The 22277-nt window shown below is 34.4% G+C and overlaps 1 protein-coding gene across 4 annotated transcripts; it reads left to right on the top strand.

The window, feature by feature from the left end:
* Positions 1-3542: 3542 nt before the first annotated feature.
* LOC111379703 (protein ENHANCED DISEASE RESISTANCE 2-like) lies at positions 3543-21201 on the top strand. Of its 4 annotated transcripts, XM_023003133.1 has the most exons (23): positions 3543-3623; positions 3803-4222; positions 4552-4626; positions 6147-6200; positions 7426-7491; positions 7772-7875; positions 10540-10607; positions 10693-10809; positions 10947-10987; positions 11070-11170; positions 13881-13976; positions 14290-14354; positions 14444-14515; positions 14628-14783; positions 15664-15890; positions 15959-15998; positions 16099-16253; positions 16353-16454; positions 17280-17324; positions 17403-17543; positions 19946-20041; positions 20171-20272; positions 20888-21201. In XM_023003133.1, exons 2-23 carry the CDS (start codon positions 4079-4081, stop codon positions 20993-20995), a joined length of 2175 nt encoding a protein of 724 aa, XP_022858901.1. In that variant the 5' UTR covers positions 3543-3623; positions 3803-4078; the 3' UTR covers positions 20996-21201. The 4 variants fall into 4 exon arrangements, with proteins under 4 accessions (XP_022858901.1, XP_022858902.1, XP_022858900.1 ...); XM_023003134.1 differs by lacking the exon at positions 3543-3623 and having other exon boundaries at positions 3723-4222; positions 19917-20041; XM_023003132.1 differs by lacking the exon at positions 3543-3623 and having other exon boundaries at positions 3724-4222.
* Positions 21202-22277: the final 1076 nt, after the last annotated feature.

Below are 22277 nucleotides of genomic sequence, written 5' to 3'. Positions count from 1 at the left end.
ATGGTAACAATTCAAAAACTTTATAGGTTACAATTTGTCATCGGTCACAAATCAAATATTTATGAGTCACAATTTATTTATTGATCACAAATCACAAATATTATAAGACACAACTTATTATACAATCATAAATTATTAAATTATCGGTCACAAATTAACCATTTTTAGGTTACACATTATGTTTTGGTCACAATTTATCTTTTCATTGGTCGCATATTGTTTATTGGTCATAGATTAAACAATTTAATGGTCACAATCAATCAAATAATTTGTAACAATCACCAATACTAGCAACCGCCATATCTACCACGCCACACTACCAAAACCAACCAAAAAATTCCCAAACCTATCATCACCGCAACTGCGGCCACCACCACCCACATTGCCATCACCACCAATCTACAAGTACAGTCATCACCACCACCAACCAAATGGCCACAAACCCCAACACCCACAATTACTACACCATTGCTGCGACCTCTACCACCATCAATGCCACCTCACCACCAACATCGCCTTACAATTTGTAATAAAACAAAAACTAAAAAAGAACCCAAAGAGCCGACACGAGCTCATCGTCGCCACCACCAACACAACCTCACAATTTGAAACTAACAAAAGAAACAAATACTAAAACTAAAATTGCCTTCGCCACTTTGCCACCGCAGCCTCACAATCTAAAATAAAAACACCGGTTGAGCACCACCTAAACACCACAAAAAATCGGCTGAACACCCCCCAAAGCTCCGACGAAGCAGATCGGAGGAAAAAACCAACCTAAAACCCCAAAACCATCATCAATGCACCCATCTCCACCAACTGCACCAACACCACTAGCATCATCACTACACAAACCACTGTAGACAATACCACACACACCAACGCAGACCACCACACCACTATTTATTCACACCCTTTCTGTCAAACACACAGATCTGCCACCACCATAAAATTGCGGCACTAATCACTGCCTATAACAGATTGATCGTTGTTGTCTTCTTAACATATCCGTAAGAGTGATGTTTGTTTGGGAGTAATGCCACTACGGTGGTAGCGTCTAGAGCTCCGTGTCGTGGTATCTTCGACGGTGATAAAGAGAGAAGAGAATTGAGGGGTATAGAGAGAGAAAGGAAATGGTAGAGAGAAAAATGGATATTAGGGTTTAGGTGGGTATATAATTAATTTAATTTTATAATATTATTATTTAATATTAAAAATTGTATTATCATCCTATTTCTGTATAAATAAACTACACTTCTTATTTTTTAAAGTGGAAATTACATCCTATCCTACTTTTAAAGATCAATATCCTAAAATCATGGTTAAAGTTTCATTATTTAAGAATTAGATATTTCATATTTAAATATTATGTATTATAATACAAATTTCATCCAACCCTAATTATTTTCATTCCCTCTTCTCTGCACATCTCTCCATTCTCTCTCTTCCTTTCTCTCTTGTATCTCTTTTCAAATGTCGGCTATCCATTCAAACTCTGACAACCAGCAATGAAGAAGCTGCTTTGGCCGATACAACACCACAAGCACTCGTCGTCGAATGATAATTTATTTTTAAAAAACCTTTAAAAATCCAATCACACGACGTGAAGCCACGCGATCGCTCACGACGTCTGTTGCTTAGCGAAGGAGGAAGATAACCTCAAAAAATATCACTAAATCATGCTCAATGGCGCAACAATTGCTCATAATGGACCTTTCGTGCAACACTGCAAGTTGAGGTAGATGGTCAACGTTTTAGATCTCTAGTCACAGGTGGCTATTTTATCTCTGGATGGCTCTGGACAAGTGGGTGATGCTGCAAATGGAGTAGGGGTAGAGAAGGGGTGGTGGTGCTGGTATGAGGTAGAGGCAGAGGCGAACAAGTTCTCATTTTTTCATAATTTGATTTCTCCGCATAGATCTGTGGAGTTGTGATTTGTGGTGGTCAACGGTAGAAGTTTGGTGTGGTTCGTGATCATTGTTGTGGCAATAGTGTTGGTGCGATGCAATAGTGGTAGGGTAGTGGTGTACTATGCAGTGAGATGTTGGTGGTGATAGGTCTATTGGGTGGTGGTAGATTTGGCACGACGATGTGGTGTTGTTTTTCTACAATGTGTTGATTTGTTTGAGGTGGTGATGTTGTTGTTGGGACGTGGTGGGATCTGGCAACGACGATGGTGGTGCTGCTATTGGAGGTAGTTGTGAGATGATGGTCACAGGTGTTGGTAGTGGTTACAAATATTTGATTAGTTGCGAAAATTATGTTGGTTAATCCGTGAACAATAAACAATAAGTGATCAATGAAATTGATAAATTGTGACAAGAAATAATGTGTGATTTAAATATTGTTAATTTATGTTCGATAAATAAATTGTGATTTATAAATTTTTGATTTGTAATCGATGAACAAAATATGACCTATAAAATTTTTGAATTATGATCGTAAAATAATTTTTGACATCTAAAATTTTTTATTTGTAATCGAAAAATAATATGTGACTAATTAAATCATTAATTTTTTACCAAATTATATATGATTGTGACATTATTATATTTAAATAATTAAATATATAATTAATTAATTATAAAATAAATTTTAGTAAATATCTAATTTTTGAAATTTGAAATATTCGTTCTTAATTTTGATTAATCTCTTAGGCATCGTTTGATAGGCACCAATTTTCTAGGGAAAATGGAATTAGAATGTCAATTTCCAACTTTTGTGTGTTTGATAGCGTTTTATTTTCCATGAAAATTAAATTCTTGGATTTCTTAGGAGTTGTAATTTTCTAGCATTTGTGGGAAAATCAATTCCTACCAAATATGGTGGGAATTGATTTTCCCGATTACTGTTGACGTTTTTATTTTATTATTATTTTTTGTTTGATAATGGAAACAAATTCTAATAATTATTGTAAAAAAATTCCTTTAATTGACAATTTTCATGTAAAACAAAGCAATACGAACCAAAAAATAGATGATTTTCTTGAATTTTTTTGTTTTGGCAATGGAAACAAATTTCATCTCTTTAATTGACAATTTTCGTGTAAAACAAAGCCAAACGAATACAAAAAACACTTTTGTTTCAACATTTTCCATGTGAAAAACTATACCAATCAAAATAATTTCTAAACAATTCAATTCCTTGAAATTTATTTTTTTCCACCTAAATTTCATCTTTACAATCAAACGGACCCTTAGTTATGAATTTTTGGATAAATCTAGTTGTACATAATTTTACATCCATAAAGGTGTCCATACTCTCACATGAGATAGGACCTATTTGAATAAAATATTTAAGTGAATCTCACCTATGTGAGTGTATGAATATTTTTATAGATGAAAAATTATGTACAACTAACACAATTCTAAATTTTTCCCTTTTTCTTCGAAAGTAAGCAACTTAAATTTATGAGCCTTTAGCCCACCTAGGCGCCCAAGTGGCCAACTCGACCTGGATCCATCTCGTCTCTCCTTTTCTTTTCCCAATAAACTCGTAAAACCACACTTTTTGTCAAACTTTCCCTCGACTTGCCGGCCTTTTTTTCTTTTCTTTTCTTTTCTTTTCCTTTTTTAACTGTGCAAGTGTCCTATTCAGTGACCTGAAAATAGATCGCGTAAACGGTAAAAACGAAGTCAACGAATTTATTTACAGTATCTTATGTATTTATTAAAAGTTAAAGAATTTATGTGTGTTATTTTTCAATTTAATGCATAATATTTGCATATATATAGTATTTCAGATTTCTGGAATATTACACCGGAATTCTCTGAATCACACATATCTTTTTTGAATTTTACAGTGGAGAAACTAACAGATCGTAGCTGTTTGACTTGATTTCCGATCATAGAGTGAAGATTTAATTTTCTCTGTCTCAAGTGTTTGAATTTCGGCTGTGAATTTTTTGTGATGATTGATCGAGTCGGTGTCGCATAGTTTGTGTTGATTCCTCGGAAGCGAAGAATTATACAAATTATTCCGAGCTTCCGGTACTGGAGAATTTTTTGATGTCCGAAAAATTAAAATATATACAGGTGGAGGGTTAAATTCTGAGGTGGAATAGTTTAAGTTGAGGGGGATGTCGAATTCTAAAGTGGTATATGAAGGATGGATGGTGAGGTACGGGCGGAGAAAGATTGGAAGATCATACATTCACATGCGATACTTTGTGCTTGAGACTCGGTTGTTGGCCTATTACAAAAAGAAGCCACAAGACAATGTGGTAAGGCCCTGAACTGTCGTTGCTTTAGGATTTTTCGTTTTAGATTAACTGTTTCCTGAGGCATTTCGAGATTGTAACTGTATATTGTTCAGAGACGGTAGATATTTTCTCCCATGAAGTTGACAAGCACACGGAAACAATAGGGTCCTGTTGAAATGCATCCAGTTAATAAATTAGTACTATTGGTTTTGCTCAATAGGGATTTCTTGAGTATAAATTATTAAATTACACGTGCTTAGCTTTTTAGTTAAATTAAGTATTGCTTGTTGCCAAAATAGCAAAATTGGGTGTTGAGATTGATTTTTTTCAATATTGATTTTTGTGATTAGGTACCAATAAAAACGCTTCTCATAGATGGCAATTGTAGGGTGGAGGATCGTGGATTGAAGACTCATCATGGACATGTGAGCTAGCATGAATATTCCTTGCTCTTTCCAGTTCAGATTTTCTTTAACATTTAAAGATATTTTGTGAAATATATGCACTGAACCCATTGAGACTGCATTGTAGCGTATGTATCAGTTGTATGACCATGATATACTGATGTATTGATACTTTATAGAACTTTGTCATCATGTGATGCTGAATTGATGGCTCGTTGTTTTGACTAATGTTTAATTATTTTCCGTTTCATGCATTCAAATCTTTTATGGGTCTATGTGAGGTGTAATGAGCTCTTATCCTTAATTATAGTATCGTGTTAAAGAAAGTTTTGGCTTTTTTCTCCTGATACACGCATCAGCTAAGAATCTGCATGACTCCATCGTTTCAGGTTAATAGATAATTTATTGAATCAAATGCACAATATTTTCTTCTATGCTTAGGAAGTGTAGGATTTATTGATGAAATATTACATCTTTAATGTGTAAATGTTTTCAGTGTATTGGTTGAATAATTTTCAGCAGAAAATTTATCAAATCAACGTGCACTGTATTTTCTGCTATGTTTGGAAGTGTAGAGTTTATTGATGAAATCTTACATACGTTTAAATATTTTTGGCAAGTATTTAATTCAAATAAGGAAACATGTACCGATTTAAGGCTTTTAATAATTTCTACTGTTTCTGATGAAAACTATAGATAACCACGTGAATTGGTAGAACACCATGGTCTGTTGAATTTACAAACAATTTTTGCTTCTATAACTTGAAAAACCTAAGCTTTTCGGGCTTTCGGTACAGTATATTTTGAAATTTTAATCCATGTTAGATTGTACCAGGGGAAGGTTAAAGAAAGTTCAGGAAAATTTGGGTGTGATTATAAAAGTGATGACCATATCCTGTAGGGTAATCTCTTAAAGTTCATTCTTCGATATCTCGTTAAACTGAAGTTATATGGCTAAGCAGATATATCCTAATCTGCTATAACATTTGGAATCTTTTAGAATGATTTATTAACTAACTAAATTCCATCTTAGGATTTATGACACTGACCTAATTATAACATGACACATGGACCCATATTTTTTGTTTTGTTGCAAATCCAGAAGTTTCTTAACTTTGTCGACTCCTTAAATAATGATATTGCTATTGGCACGTTAACCCTCCAGTAGAAGAATTATTGATTTACACCTTTGTTGAGATTGAACGTAATAGTCTATGTAGGGCTAGATTTTCCTTGACTCTCTTAAAAAATTCCTTGGATCCTAGGATATTGAATTTGGTTGCTCTTTTGTGGGTTTGGTCATAAAATGGTAAAACTTCTGATTTCATTTTTGGAATTAGGAAAGCAGGATTCCCAGGATTTTCTATCTTTTTCTATAATTGTGCATGCGTGCATCACAATCATGCTTTTGGGTGGAATAATGCCTTCTTTAATAAGAAACGACAGCTGATGACAACTTGCAGTTGTGTTAACAATATAATGTGATCATTTCATACTTGCTTTTCTAGTTCATATTTGTGACCCGTTTCTCTTTTCTGCAGATGGTTTATGTTCTGTCTGTTTATGACAAGAAAGAGAAACATAATCGAATTACGGTACTTGATCTTTGCCTATTTTCTATAATCTCTTTGTTATTGTCGGTAATTAACCAATGTTTTCTGTGCACATCCAAAACTTGATATCTTTTCCTTATGACATTGCCTCATCATTATTTTTCATAATTGCGCACTTGCAATTTAGAAAGTGAGACGGCCTTTGATTGTCAATGTAATGGCGTAGATTTGTGTCAAATGTGAAAAGATCACTTAAATGTGGTGAAATTCAGATACTAGCACACTTAGAACACCAGAGTTAGAACACCAGAGTTGAATGCTAACAGATATCATTTCACGTAAATCCATCTATAACTGAGAATTGACATGATCGAACGAGTAAACATAAGGTGATACACCTGGTGGTTCTAGGGAGCTTTGTTAATGGGATATTCTATATGGATGTGTTGTTTTATTCTTGGTTTATTTCTGTATCATTTTTCTAGGACTTAAAACTTTTATTTTCTTTTTTATTTGGATTCCTTTTACATTTAGATTGTGCGATTTCATCTTTTGAGGCAGGATGTTTTGTTCTAGCCAGTTTTCTAAATTGCTTTGTGGTTCAGCCATTTTGCTGAAATCCACTATTCATGGTATTACTTAGATTGTCTTTCATATATTTTCCGTTATTTAATTTGTAGAAAATGAACAGATGCTGTAGAAATCTATTGGGAACATCAAATAAATGACATAAAAGTTTCTTTGAATTGGAAAGTCTTTCAGTGAAAATTTACATATGTTTGATGAACATAACATGAATATGTTTCAAATTCTAACTGGAAGAATATTATATCCCAGCATGTATATTTCCATCCAAAAATTTTGTTGTGTTTATCTCATCTTTATCTAGATTGTACTCTAGGGACACCAATCCCTAAAGTTGCAGTATTGATATGTGTTTGCTATTACGACTCACTTCTTTCAAAGAATGAACGAAAATGCATGGTTCTAAGTCACATATAAAGAATCTTGAAGTGCACAAGGCAGAGCTGGACGCGAAATCTACTCTATGGGCAACACAATTAAGTTTAGAATATTGGAAATTGAGAATAATTTAGTGACATTTTGGATCCACAGATACATGATGTTTTAGCCTTTCTCTTGATGCCTGGTTGACTTTACAACCTTTGCTCATTTAGGTTGTTATCCTAAACTTTGATATTTTTACCATGTAAGCTTTTGTGTCAAGAATGAAACTTTCCTATATCAGTCACTTACCTTGCTCCAGATGGCAGCTTTCAACATTCAGGAGGCACTTATTTGGAAAGAAAAAATTGAATGTGTTATTGATCAGGTTATTTTCTTAGCCTTATTCTCTCCTCAATTATTTATTTTACTTCAACTCTGCTGCTTTTTCCATTTCTACTGAGGAGTTGTCTATTGAGATTGTTGCATATGTTGGTCCTATGCATGTTTGAAGATGGCGTTATCTATATTTGGTGATAGAATATTCTTAGTCTTGCCATCTCAGGGAATGATGCTTCATTTCATGCATGCCATATAGTTTATACTCTTTGTTTTATTTTTTTTTTTTTTTTAATTGGCCAAATAACTGATGACATGCTGACCAACAGTATCAAGATTCACAAGCTGCCAGTGGTAACAAATTTCTTTCTTTTGAATATAAATCTGGAATGGATAATGGAAGGACCGCCTCATCATCGGATCGTGAAAGTCAGTAAGTACCATAGTACTTATTTCTATGGGCATATATGGGAATTATGTTCCTGATAAATTCATTTTGATAGCTAATGTAGAGAAAATAAACTATGGGTTTGAAACGTTAATTGTCCTTTCCAACAGTACTGGGAGATGATATGATGATCACTTGATTGAACATATTATCTTGTTTTTTTTACTAAGAGATGGAGGCTTCCTGAAATTGTCAAGTGCATTTTACTAGAAGTATCTAAACAATAGAAATGTCACCATATATATATCAACCAGCTTTTGTTGAAATTGATAATTGAACAAAAATGAAGTTCCGAAAGTTGAAATTTCCTTCTCTCTCTTCCTGTTCTAGCAGTCTCCTAGCCACCCTTGCAACCATCATATATATTTTGATCCCTTGTCTGAAATATATTTGTCATTACCATCAAATATCAATAGTTCCAAGGTGGATGGGTTAAAGGTGAAGTTACTTACATAAGCAGTATATTTCATTTGATCAGAAAAATTTTAATGAAACAGAAAACTAGAGGGGGCTAGGCCAAATCTCCAGTAAAAGGCAAAAACCCTAAACGACCTCAAGGGACAATCTATGTTCAGGAGGTATCCCGTCCCTTACAGGACACAAGTGACAAAATTAAACACGGATTATGGTAAAGATAAAGAATCAGTGAGAAGAAGACCAACATTTTTCCATGGGGTTCATCAGGAGATAGATTTCTGGATGTTTGTGTGAATGGCCCAAAGAAGCCAAGTAATCCGCCACACTGTTCTTAGCTTCTCAAAAATCTCGGAAATGACCTTCAATACTGCAGAAAAGTTTTCTAATTTCCATTAAAATATATTGGATGTTCCATGCCCCCACACAAAGAATGGGTGCTTAACACTCGCAGAGGCTAGGCAAGATTGTGCCATGCAGCTTGTATAAAGCAAGAATTCTATTAAATTGAAGGAATGTATTAATCTTCCTTCTTTTGAGGCATTTTATTTCAACTGATTTAACTGCCTAGAAAATTTTTCCCGAGGGACCTAGTATAGAAAATCAAATAAACATCCCTTAGTGATTCAAAGAACAAAAATATGACGCTTAAAATAGTCATGAGTAGTATTCTTGATGCTTTTTATTACTACAAACTTCATCTTTTTTCATTAAAGTTTCTTCTTCCTTTGTGGTCACCATGGGTATCCAATTTGTTGAAGACAAGATTTAAATTATAGACATATATCCTCTCTTACTGATCAAGTGGTTGAATATGGTATTAAAAAGAATTCAAATGCCCTAGGTTTAAGTCTCACGGTCACATATTTGATGAAATTAACACACTTGTTAGGATTTGATTTGAAAAAAAAAAAAAAAAAGGATTCTCTCCTATACTTGAGGGGGCATAGCGAAGACATAATCTAAATGATATAAGGTGGTTCTTTCTAACAAAAAACTTTTAATTCAACACAATTGCTTTAGTTAGTATAACATAGTTATTTGTAATTGTAAGCTATGGTTTATTTCTAATTATGCTAAGAGCGTGATTTAAAATCTATTCATTATTAACTATTTGGCTAACTATGGACCATTTCTTCTTAAACTATTCTAGAACGACCAAGTGATTGTTTCTGTGGATTTTTTTTGGAAATTTAACATATTTCATTGAGGAATTCTGAAAGTTGCAACACCAAATGTATTGTGAAGAAAACCTATCAATTTTCAAACATTTCTCCTCTATGGTCTTAAATACTTCCGTTGTACTTAGCATTGTTGTCGAATGAATGGACACTCAAGTCCAAATTTGGCCTCTATAAGTTCCATCTACGACCTAATAATGGTGTCTAGGTATTAATTATTTTCTTAAAAATAAAAACGAAACCACGTGCAAATCTGCATAAGAAATATAAATTTTACTGAGTCAGTATATAACAAAGCTTATAAATCTAGATGGAGCTCTGAATAATATCAGGCTTTTCCTTTGCCCCATCAACATGATAAGAGTCACCCTTAGATTGCATTGGAGAGAAAGTCTATTTTTCCTTTATGTGGAAAATTTCTTTTAGCAATCCGCTGAAGCATTGGGGATGCTTTGACATCTCTCTCCTATTATTATGCTAATCAACTCGACTATACAATAAAGGAATACAACATTAATCTAATTATGCTAATGAGATCAATAATACACTAAATGAATACGACTTATTATAGCTATGTTCCATTGTTTCCGTAATTATTTATCTTTTAGAAGGTTTCAATTATTGTTTCTTAGTTGTCCTAGCATATGATTGAAAATATCTACATAAAAAAATGGTATGGCCACTATGCTTTATGGAACTCAATGTTGACTTGTTAATGGGAAAAAAGTTCATTCTGCACTAATCCACATTATAAAATGGATGTGTGGACATATCAACAAGTGAAGGGGACACCAATCTGAAAATAACTCAGGAGAAAGACGATTTAGGTAGTTGAGACACGTCTTGTCCAGACAAATACTGCTATTATACCAATTCTTTTTATAAATGTTCTTGTAATGGATGACATGCAATTTATAGTGACTTGCACTGATATGTCTGGCCTTCTTACTTATATATAAATTCAGGTCGTGGGACTCTGTACAATTGTTTATATGTACTAGCTTTTTGTTGATATTCTAGACTTCCTATGCTAAATGATTTCCAACCACTTCAGGTTTAGTGCAGGTGACGATGAAAATGAATCACAACGGAGTTTGTCGCGCAGAACAACAATTGGAAAAGGTTCTTTGGTTTCGTTCTTCTCTTGGTTTCCTCATAGTTTTTTTCTATATTAACTTAAATTTTATTACCAATTTTTGTTTGGCAGGTCCCCCCGATTCTGTATTTGATTGGACAAGGGAAATAGACTCAGACTTTACAAACCAGAATTCTAACAATCAAGCATTTTCAAGAAAGTATTGGCGCCTTCTTCAATGTCAAAACGGTGGGTAGCTGTTCCTGGTTTGCGTTACTTTTTATATATGGAAATGGATTCACGAGATCAGGAAAACCTTTGGACAGTGGATGAGGAATAGCATTGCCTGTAACTTGGCTATCCATTTTCCTTTTGCGAATTTGCAGGGCTTCGGATTTTCGAGGAGCTTGTCGAAGTGGATTTCCTTGTAAGCAGCAGTAGAGTGCCCAATGATTTAAATAAGAAAGATGTTTTAGTTTATATTTTATAATATTATTATATTTATGTAGCCAAAGAGCTGTAGTAGAGCAATGAAGGCAGTTGGGGTCGTGGAGTCTACATGTGAAGAAATTTTTGAGCTAGTAATGAGCATGGATGCCACACGGTTTGAGTAGGTGCTTTTATTGTTGAATCTAGATTTACTTTTTAGTGTTCCATTGCATGTTAAAGATCATTATGGAGGACAGTGTCTGGAAAATTTTATTGTTATCTTTCATTGCATTGAGATTATCATGAATTTTTTTTACCTGTGAAAGATAAGTAAATTAACCAGATTCTTAATTGCAAAACACAAATTGGTACTACTAATGCAAGTTATACTAGATATGAAATCAAAAAATTTATTTTTCGAATATGTAAACATCTATATGTATTTAAATTCTAGATGTTCATTAGATAAAAAGCCAAATAGCTACAGCTATAGAGTTCCTGTTATATACTTTTTCATTCCTGTTTTATAATGTAAGATGTATCACACTCTCCCTCCTTTTCTGTTTGAGTCTCTTGGTTTGTCTTAGATTGGGTTTTCAATAAAGCGTCCACACATGTATCCTGATTTGAGTTAGGCAGATAGATAGAGGGAGGGTATGTGAAAGTGGAACCACAAAAACTAATATAGATTTTTTTGAAGGGTAGTTTTGTAAAGGGAGTACAAAAGACTATTTATTTTTGCTAAGTTGCAATTATTCTGACAATTCGAGGAAGAAAGAAGGCTATTCAAATCATAACATATGGAGCATCCTTAATAATGCATGCCACTTGGGCATCATATTATGGTTGAGATTTGTTTTGCTAAGCTTAAGTTTACTTAGGCCCCGTTTGGTAGCCATTTTTTTCAAAATGTATTTTTCTCTTTTCTTTTCAACCACACATTTTTTATTAAAATAATATTACACGTAAATCAAAAACTTTTCATTATTTCTCAATCACACATTTCACATCAATTTACTATTCTAAAATGCATTTTTACATAAAAATGCCTATCAAACACCCCCTTAAAAGTAAATAAGTTCATTCTAAAAATAAATAAATCTTTTATGGATAATGCTACTTGTATATAAGCAATTACACAATAGTTTATATACAGATAAGGTGTAAGAAAGAAGGTGAGAAAGTTTTTTTTTCCTCATTTTTTTTTTTTTTTTTTTTTTTTTTTTTTTTTAATTTGATTGAAAAATTTCTGATCCAATCATATATCACCACATCATGTGTATATAAACTATTATGTAAATCTATTATATACGTGCAGTAAAATCTTTTTTTATTAGTCGATTGGAAATAAGTAAATCGCTTAATAAATGTGAAATTAAGTAAATTGCTTAATAAATATCCTGATATGCTTGTTGAGAACTCTGGCCTAAATTTTAATTAGTGCTCATGAATTTATTTTTCAATTTTGATTACACATTTTTCCGTTGCATGTACAACTAGCTGATAACTGGGGAATGAATTATTTGATTTCTTTCTGATGCATGAATGTAATTGCCCTATATTTCCCTCTTTTGAATAACTAGGTTTGAATGGAAAGTGTGTTTGTTTGTTCCACAAAATGTGTTCAATATGTTCTGTTATTTGAACTGACATCGCTTTGAGCCTTTTTGCATGTGTTGCTGAATTGTTTCACAGTTTTATTATAAAGAATAGCTTGACTGTTGCAATGTTATATTCTTTTTGGTTTCTCTAACAGTGATTTAATCAAAATTTAATGCCAGGGCTTTGTCTGAGCCATTACAAGTTATCAACTTACTTGTACTTGTGATGGACCCCCTTGTGATTTGTTAAATCTTTACAAAGCATGCACTGAAAATGGAAAGATCATATGCATAAGCTAAAGGAAGAGATTGTTATTCTGTTTGAAGCAATTTAAGGTTTGTTTGGTACAGTTTTTCTAAAATCAATCTTCTCCAAAAAAAAAAGAAAATAAATAAAAAATCAATCATTTTTCATTTGAAAAAATCTGTGCTAAACAAGCTTTTAAGTTGAGATTTTTTCTTTAACACTAGGTAATTACCACTATCCTGAAAAAGTTCTAGTTGAGTTTGATTCCCAGCTCCAAATAATAAACACCAGCTGAGTAGTAAAACTTTGCCTTCGTTGTAACTGACATTGGTTTTTCAGTATTGTAAATATCAGTGCCTGCTCGCAACAATTTCTGAGCTTCTATAAATTTAAATGCACCATTACCATTGCTAGGTTGACAAGCCTGATTCCACTTGCATCTCTTAAGAGTACTTGGGCCTGTTTTTCCACTTGGTCCTAAATGGTCGAGGGAAGTTACAACTTAGACCTGAGACATATGGGTTATTATTGTAGGTTGATTTGTTCTGTTGTCTTTTCTTTCTGATTGGAAATGCCAGATGCATATTGGGTATATGTTGACAGGCCACTGACAAAAGAATAAAATATACAAAATATTCTTGTTACTTGTTCAATGGCTTCTAGTCTACAGTTGGATGGGTTCACTGGTCCAGTCGTATGGATGGGTGAAAGGTGTGTTTTTATTTGGCCCAAGTATCTTGGTTAATAACACAGCGCTCTGAGGGAAAAAAAAAAATTTCTGTGAGAAACTTATTGAGATTCCTGAATGATGAAATGAATGTTTTCATTTTATGTTTATCAGTCTTATTTTCTTGGCTAAATTAAGTTTTAGTGCGGTTTTCTTTAATTTTTTGGTTTTTCTTAGCCTAAGTTCTTGGACCACAGCCTGTGGAAAACTGAGCCGTAATTAGTATTTGCCAAAAACTCAATCTATTTAAGTATATTTCAATTGTTATAACTTTAGTCCCATGCTATGCTCTTGTAACATCCTGTTGTTTATACAGATGGGATTGCAGTTTCCAGTACGGTAGCTTAGTTGAGGAGGTAGATGGACATACAGCAATACTATATCACAGTCTTCAACTGGACTGGTTCCCTATGTAATGTCTCCTTGTATTAACTTTTCTTTTGTTGGAATATTGGCTTTAGAATTTTATCTTTCCTTATCCTCGTGTTCTGTTATTGTTTGATTTACAATTTGTTCATGCATCATCTCCATGGACATTCATATAACATTAACGTATGGCATGGTGCATTTTCTGTAATCTACCCACGTCAATGTTCTGTTTATGGGAAAATAAAGGGATGACATTCCTTCACTTTCTATTTCCTCTTCGTTCTGATATGGAATGTGGTTTGGAGTTTTTCTTTTAAAAATATCCCATCTTGAAGTACTATTGCATGCTATTACAGGTTTGTGTGGCCCCGTGACCTCTGCTATGTGAGGTATTGGCGTCGAAATGATGATGGGAGTTATGGTAAATATTTGAAGCCTTTCCCATTTAATTATTTGCATTTCAAGTTTCCCAATATGCAATAGTCCTTTTTTCACCTTGTTATTGTGCAGTTGTGTTATTTCGTTCTAGAGAGCATGAGAATTGTGCTCCACAGCCAGGATTTGTTCGAGCTCATATTGAGAGTAAATTCAACTTTCCTCTGTTGTTGAGTGAAACTATTTGTCTTCCGAAAATATTTTGGAGTTTTATTGTGCATTACAGATTTAGTATCTGATCTGTTGGCATTGTTTTCAGGTGGAGGGTTCAATATTTCACCAATGAAACCTCGTAATGGGAGACCAAGAGCTCAGGTGCAGCATCTTATGCAGATTGATCTCAAAGGATGGGGAGTGGGTTATATATCATCATTTCAGCAACATTGTCTGCTTCAGATGTTAAATTGCGTTGCTGGTAAGAATCTTTGGTTTATAGTTGTCGGATGACATCACCTAGGTTTCAGCATTGGAGTTCTTTTAGTTTGTTGGCAAGTGTTGAACGACTTGATATAAAATTTCAAGTTGGCAAGAGGCCCACATGTTGTCTTTAACATGCTCCCTCATGCGTAGGAGGAGATCATTTTTTTCGCATTAAAGCCTGTTAACATGCACGTTTTCATCGAATTGGTGGCAGTGAGACTTCAATCCATGACCTTTGTGGGCTCTAATACTATGTTGAATCATTTGATCTAAAATTTTAGTTGTTAGAGAATTTGATGATGTCTTATCTAATGCTTTGTTTTTCCTTATCACCAAATTTCTGGTTGATTGTTGAAGCACCCGATTTCCAACTATGTTGAAATCATTTGACGTACATCTTATGCATATTGTTGATTGCTATTTCTACGATGTGGATTATTAAAACTGTTTTCAGTACTACTCTCTGAAATGAATTATTGCTAATCATGAAATTGCCATTTACTGCTTTAGACTACAATAGTGTGAAGTATCTTGGTGACTGTAAGTCAGTAATTTGAAACCAGCATAGATACTGAACAGTGCAACTTATTACAGATTTGATTTTTACTCATCTCTTCCTGCTATTTTTCTCGAGCGTCCCGTTATTTTTTGGCTTCTTTTTAGCATCAGAGTCTTCCATATGTTTTTGTAAAAGAATTATAATTCCCCTTAGAAATTGAAATGACAAAAGGGAAACTTCTAATACACTTCTTCACTATTGCATTGTGTGTGTGTGTGTTTATTTAGCGGATTCTAATCAAAATTGACATTTCCCTTGGGAAGTTTGCGTCGTGTCTGAAAACATAATGATGGTTCTCTGGTTTTTCATGTTACAGGATTGCGTGAATACTTTTCTCAAACTGATAACAGGACTGCTGCTCCAAGAATTCCTGTTATGGTTAATATGACATCAGTTTCCAATTCTTCAAAGAGGAGTCACAAACTCAACTCATCTTCTGTTCATCATAGTCCTTCTCTAGATCAAATACAAGCTGAAAATAAGAATGGTGCATTGATGGATGAATACTCTGATGAAGATGAAGATCAAGTTGTCGATCAAGAAGTTCGTATTATACTTATGTTTCTTATAGTTTCTGTGTGGTTTCTCATAGTTGGTTGAATATTTTGCAGACATTTTCATCCAGCATTGAAATCGAAGACAAGAGAACGGGTAAGTGATGAATAAAACTATTTTCTTTATTTATGTGGCATTGAGTCTTCGTATTAAATATGAAGTGGAATTTATACTGAGTGTTTTGTATAAATTGAAGCTGATGAAGAAGAACCTCAAGACCAAATTGATTTGTCCATTTTCTCGGGCAACCTTCGGCGTGATAACCACGACAAGGCTCGTGATTGCTGGACATTATCTGATGGAAACAACTTCAGAGTTCGTAGCAAGCAATTTTGCTATGACAAATCAAAGGTTATTAATTCATTTCTTGATAATTGAAATATATGTATTTTGATTAGCCAGCGTACTTTTTGACTTGCTCCTACATCATTGATGGTATATATTTTGAAGGTTCCTGCTGGTAAACATCTCATGGAACTTGTTGCTGTTGACTGGTTCAAAGATTCAAAAAGAATGGACCATGTTACCAGACGACGTGGGTGTGCAGCACAAGTAAGTTGGTCCAACAATGACATTTTTTATTACCTGAACTTTGTTTTTCTATCAAGTTCCTCCAATTGTGTCATAAATTTCTTGATGAACTTCTGTTAGTAATGACAGCTGTAGTCTCTGTTGGAAGATGAGTTTTGAACTTTGTTGGCACTGAAAATAACATTGAGTTTACAGTGCCATAGCATCAGTGATCAGAAAGAAATATTTGTTTGGTCAATGCCTCGTGCTAAAAAGTGTGCTTTCTAAAAATAAATTCAGATTTGTGGGATTTCTGCATCTTTAGGCCTTTATATAGTGTTGTGTGCTTTGTGTAAACTTGGACTGAGTTATAGTTACATTTTGAATCAAAACTGAGTTAGATGGAGTCTCTGCTTCTTAAGTGTCTATCCTTTACCGATTAGGAAAGTCACTAGCCAGCCGGACTGGTGGGGGCCCTATCTGGTTCTATCCTTATCTGATCTTTTCCTAATCTTCCTTGAGTAACGCTCCCAACTTCCCCCTCACTGTTTTTGACTCTACCTTAACTTTTTTTATTGATATATTCTCTATTAATAATAAAGAAAAATTCAACTGTGTGTAGTTATGATATTTATCTCTCTGAAGTATTGCTTGTTTCCTGAATTTCTTTTCAAGGTTATCTTATATTTGTCTGTTATTCCCTTGCTTTCTCTTACCTGTGGTTACTTGTTCTTGTTCTTTCCAATGTCTGCTTAGCTTTCTATCTAACCCCTCATTCCAAAGAATCTAGAATTACAAAAGTTAATGTGCCAACTATTTGTTGACTGAACTATGATAAATGATATAGTTTGTTTTTCTCCTCTGTAGGTTGCATCAGATAAAGGACTTTTCTCTATTGTTTTTAATCTGCAAGTGAGTTAGTAACTAGCCAATTTCAATTCTAGTTAATTCATTTGGTGCTTCGCAAGAGATAACATTTGTCTTCTCAAGGTGCCTGGATCGACACACTACAGCATGGTTTTCTATTTTGTGACTAAGAAATTAGTCCCAGGATCTCTCTTACAGCGGTTCGTTGATGGGGATGATGAATTTCGCAATAGCAGACTGAAACTTATTCCATCAGTGCCCAAGGTGACCATTTTCCCCCTTTTATATATCAGAATTGGTGTAATATTCAGTTTTGTATTCTCCACCTTGTTCTTATATCACATTGTTGGGTTAATTAATATCGTCGTTTCGTAATCAGAGTCTCCATATGCATGAAAACCTACACAAGTATAGGTTAGACTATTCCATATGACCCTCATACCATGACAAAAGGTTAATAATACAGTCAAAGTTGTAGTTGATGTACAAAAAATTTAACAATGTTTAATTTAGCAGTGATATGAGTAATCGAAATCTAAATACAGATCTAATAATCTTTGTTTTGTCACTTTGTATATAGTGGGGTTGACAAGTTCAAGAGCATTATCTAAACCCATTACAAATTGGACTGAAGTTGAATCGTTAATTAGATTAATGACTCTTTTTCCCATAGTGATTAGTAGTAGCTCATTGTGGATTCATTGAATTGAGTTGAACTCATAACTAATTATTAACATGTAGAATGGGAAATAAAGTATAAAGGGAAGCAAACACCCAACTTTCCCCTCTAGTTTGAGAAAAAATATAAATCATGTCCAGCTTGCCAACTATTGCATCAGAACCAACCACAGAAATTCCTTATGTAAATTGTACCCTAACTGTTTCTTTGTAGTCACTCCTTGATGTCGTGTCTGTAAACTTCAATATGCTTTCTTGGATCACGTCTAAGGGAATCATATGGCAATACTAATAGCCCTCTTGTTGTCACAATAGATCCTCATAAATTTTTTAGGTTTTATTTCAAGTTCTTTGAGAACGTTTTTTATCCAAAGCATATCATAGACTCCTTGCTCCATAGCTTTGATTTCGATTCAGCACTTGACCTGGCAACCATGTATTTTTTTTTTTTTTTTTTTTTTTTTTTTTTTTTTTTTCCTTTCTCTTTGTTACTAGGTTTCTTCCAACAAATATATGTTAAGAGGTTGAATTTCTGGCCATTACAGAGCCAGACCTATGAGCATCAATATATGCTCCAATCTGTAGATGCCCATCGTTTAGAGAAACACAGGCCTTTTCCTGTTGTTGCTTTCAAGTACCTCAGAATTCTTTAAACAACTTCCATATGGTAGTCTAACAAAGCATGCATGAATTTCCTAACCCTGCTTACTGTATATGCTATATCAGGTCGAGCATGAAAGAAGTAAATAAGCTTATTAACAAGTCCATGTTATTTCTCCCTTTCAATAGGCTCCCTATCAGTAATGGACCTCAAGAAAGGATTTGGATCAACTGGGCTTTCAGCTCATTTGCATCCCTTCGTGCGAATTTCATTCGTATTTCCTTCGGAACAAAATCCCACCTTTAGACCGAACCCGGAGCCACTTCAATCCCATAAAAATACCTCTAGCCACAAGTTTCTTTGTTTTAAATTTCTTCGTTCACCGCTATGAAGCTTTTGGCCACCAGTTCATCATCACTCATAACAATTATATCATTTATATAGAGGGAATTAGTATTATTATTTCCTTAGAAATTGAGTGTTTAATAAAATCGTCCCTGGGTAATCTGTGAGTACCCACAGAATCATAGGCGTCTTCCAAATCCAGCACTTGGAGATTTTTTCAGCCAATACGAAGATTTTTTAAGATTACACTTGTCATCTCCAAGCACGCCTTTAATTTCCAGAGGAGGATCCATGTAAACTTCTTCCTCCGATTTCCTGTGGCTGCATTCTTTACACCAAATTGGTGAGAGGGCCAACATAGAGTACTAGCTATTGATAGTAGAATATGGATCTATTCCATTTGGTGATAGGAGCAAAGGTTTCTTGATTGTCAATTCTGAGTTTTTGTGTATCCTTAAATCACGAACCTTGCCTTACGACTGACTTGTGTGCTTTATACTTGACCTTAAAATCTGCCTGCACCGTATTTTTCTCTGCCCTCTATGTAACTCAACTACCTACCATGTCTCATTTTTGTGTAAAGCTCTCGACTTCCATGTAGAGTCTTATAGTGACTCGTGCACATTGCTTGGCACCTACTTGGATGGAGATGCTAAACTGGAAGTAAAAGCCTTAAACAGAGGATTGAGACAATGGCAAGGTACAACATCATAAATGGGAAGTTTTTCACAATCCATAACATCTTTTTGAAGAGCAATAGAATATCAGTTCAGTAGCAACTAAAGGTTAAGAGATGACAAATCTCTAACTAACCTGTCAACAACCAAGCAGGTCCCTGGTTGACTAGCAAATATGTTGAAAGCAAACTTCCGACATAAATCAAACGAGTGCTTTGTTGTGTCAGTTACAATGTCTAAGTACTCAGAACTCGAGAACTTCTTTGTTATGATTAATTATCCCTACCAAACTTGTACCACTTCTTCCCTTCACTTCGTAACTTTAAACTGCATTAGATTGTGAATTGCCATTGCGAATCATGCAGGGATCATGGATTGTTCGTCAGAGTGTTGGAAGTACCCCTTGTTTACTGGGAAAAGCTGTTGATTGCAACTATATCCGTGGTCCCAAGTATTTGGAAGTAAGCTTCCTTTCATGTTTCACTATTATCCACTTGTAAATCTCCAAAATTGCAGGACTGTCAATGCTAGCAACTGAATGCTTTATTTGATGGTGCCTTATTTTCTTTTGGTCTCTTGTTTACTTGTAGATTGATGTTGACATTGGTTCTTCCACTGTGGCAAATGGAGTCCTGGGGCTTGTAATTGGTGTGATTACAACACTTGTTGTTGACATGGCTTTCCTCGTACAGGTACTTGCTTCGTAACTAAAGATGCTATATTTCATAGAATCAATTTGTACATGTACAACTTATTTGCATTGTCTTTCTCGTTTATGCTATTACGAAGGAAAAGTATCCATGGATGTCGGAATATTAAAAGATGAGTGGGAAAAGAACACTTCTATATGTGGTCAAATCAAAGATAAAAGCTCTAGGTGAAAAATTAGATGTACCAGTGGCAATTGTAAATGTTCAGTATACTTTGACTAAGAAGAGGATCTTGAAAAATCTTTAGTCAGCATAAGCATGTATTGATGGAAAAGTACCAAAAAAAGAGAAAACAAATGATTCAAGTTCTCTCCTTATTTTCTATTAAAAAATCTGGTTCAAGTTTATTTAAGCAAAAAATAAAATAAAATAAAAGGACAACTCATTGCCTGTGAAATAGTTACATTTGAAAACCACGAGAAAATAAAGTGGAGCATTTGCCTGAGTAGACTTTAGTGTACAGAAATGAGGGCAAAATGGAGATAGAACTTCTTGCTATAGTCCGCTAAAACAACTTTTATGTATCATCTATGCTTTATTGGAGAACTTTTAATTATGCTGAGTTTCATAAATGCTTCAAATATCTGCCTATTTCAGGCTAACACACCGAATGAGTTACCTGAGCGGCTTATCGGTGCTGTCCGAGTTTCACATATAGAACTTTCGTCAGCTATTGTCCCAGTGCTCGAATCGGATACTACATAGCTCTTCATACCATGATATTTCAGATACTTATAGGTTATTTATTTTACCCTCCCAAATGAAAAATTATTTTTAGAACTTGACATTACATTTGTGCTAAAACATACAAATTTAGGGTATAGGTATTTTCAGTTACTTGAGATGTACAAATAAATTTATGTTGTGTTTATGACTCTTGTTACTGCAAACTCTTTGCTGTCTAATTTTTTGTAATATTTCGTATCAAATGTTAATTCCTGTTCTTTTAGTTTAATAGGAAAAGAACACCATGGATATGTCACTCATTTGTGAATTATATAGTACACAAAGTGGATTAAAGAGCATGACGAAAATTAAAATCTCGTCTATCGTCTAGCTTTATCTAATCTTAATTCTAACATAATGTACCATGACGACGCCAAGATAACTATTGAGTTATAGGGTCAAGAAATGCTTTCAAAGAAGCCATTGATGTTGATGGACAACCATTCCCAAATATGTAGCCTAACCCTATTGCTTAATTATGAACCTCCTCATACCCCCATCAAATTCTCAATTTGTTGCATTATATCATCCTTTTTCACCATCTCTGAAAAGTCATCCCCTGTTGAAACCATATAAGCGACTTTCAAATGATTCACAACCATCTTTGCATCATAAAATTGGTCACACCTAATTGGCGCAGTAGAATTCCATCCGGTGGGACGAAAATCCTTCAGTTGATAGGTGGCTCAAAATTAATAATTTTGGTGCCTATCCCTTGATAATGAGTCCTCTATGCCCAACTTTTTCTTTCAACCCATGTGGGTAGTATCCTTCATCTTAATCTGAACCGGGTTTCCCACCAAAAAAACCCGGGTGGTGGACCTGGCCTTCCTGAACCGGGTTGAAATACCCATATGAATGAATGGTTCAATTCTCCTAGTGCCGCTACTGATTCAGCATATTCTCCCAGTGTTGGACCAACTTCACTACCAAATGACACGTAAATGACTGACTGACTTGGCTTTGAATCAACCACTGAACCACCTCATCTTCCCTGTAATTTGACTCGCGGTTCGACCTTTCGTAAAAAAGAAATGAATCGGACCTAACCGATTTCCAGTAGTTTTCTAGCAACAGTGGACCGACAACCAGAACTACTTTTCCTATTTGACTAGATATATATTCAAGAAACGATTGTTCCAAATCATCACGTGTTGATTAACAAGACGGTCAAACCGTCCACTTCTTCTAGCCATCTCAGTGGTTGTCCCGGTCCAGGAAGGCCAAAGTTCATTCCACTTGGTGGTCTGCCCGGTCCACG

Source organism: Olea europaea, unplaced genomic scaffold (genome assembly GCF_002742605.1).
Source record: "Olea europaea var. sylvestris unplaced genomic scaffold, O_europaea_v1 scaffold2025, whole genome shotgun sequence".
Taxonomy (NCBI): domain Eukaryota; kingdom Viridiplantae; phylum Streptophyta; class Magnoliopsida; order Lamiales; family Oleaceae; genus Olea; species Olea europaea.
Note: the sequence above shows the minus strand (reverse complement) of the source record. Positions and strands in the feature narration are given on the sequence as shown.

Excerpts from the sequence above, each read along its gene's own strand:
- LOC111379703 (XM_023003133.1), top strand. The coding sequence starts at position 4,079 with ATGTCGAATTCTAAAGTGGTATATGAAGGATGGATGGTGAGGTACGGG. Across the intron at positions 7,876-10,539 it reads TCATCGGATCGTGAAAGTCA|GTTTAGTGCAGGTGACGATG; the intron begins GTAAGTACCATA and ends CAACCACTTCAG. Across the intron at positions 14,355-14,443 it reads AAATGATGATGGGAGTTATG|TTGTGTTATTTCGTTCTAGA; the intron begins GTAAATATTTGA and ends GTTATTGTGCAG.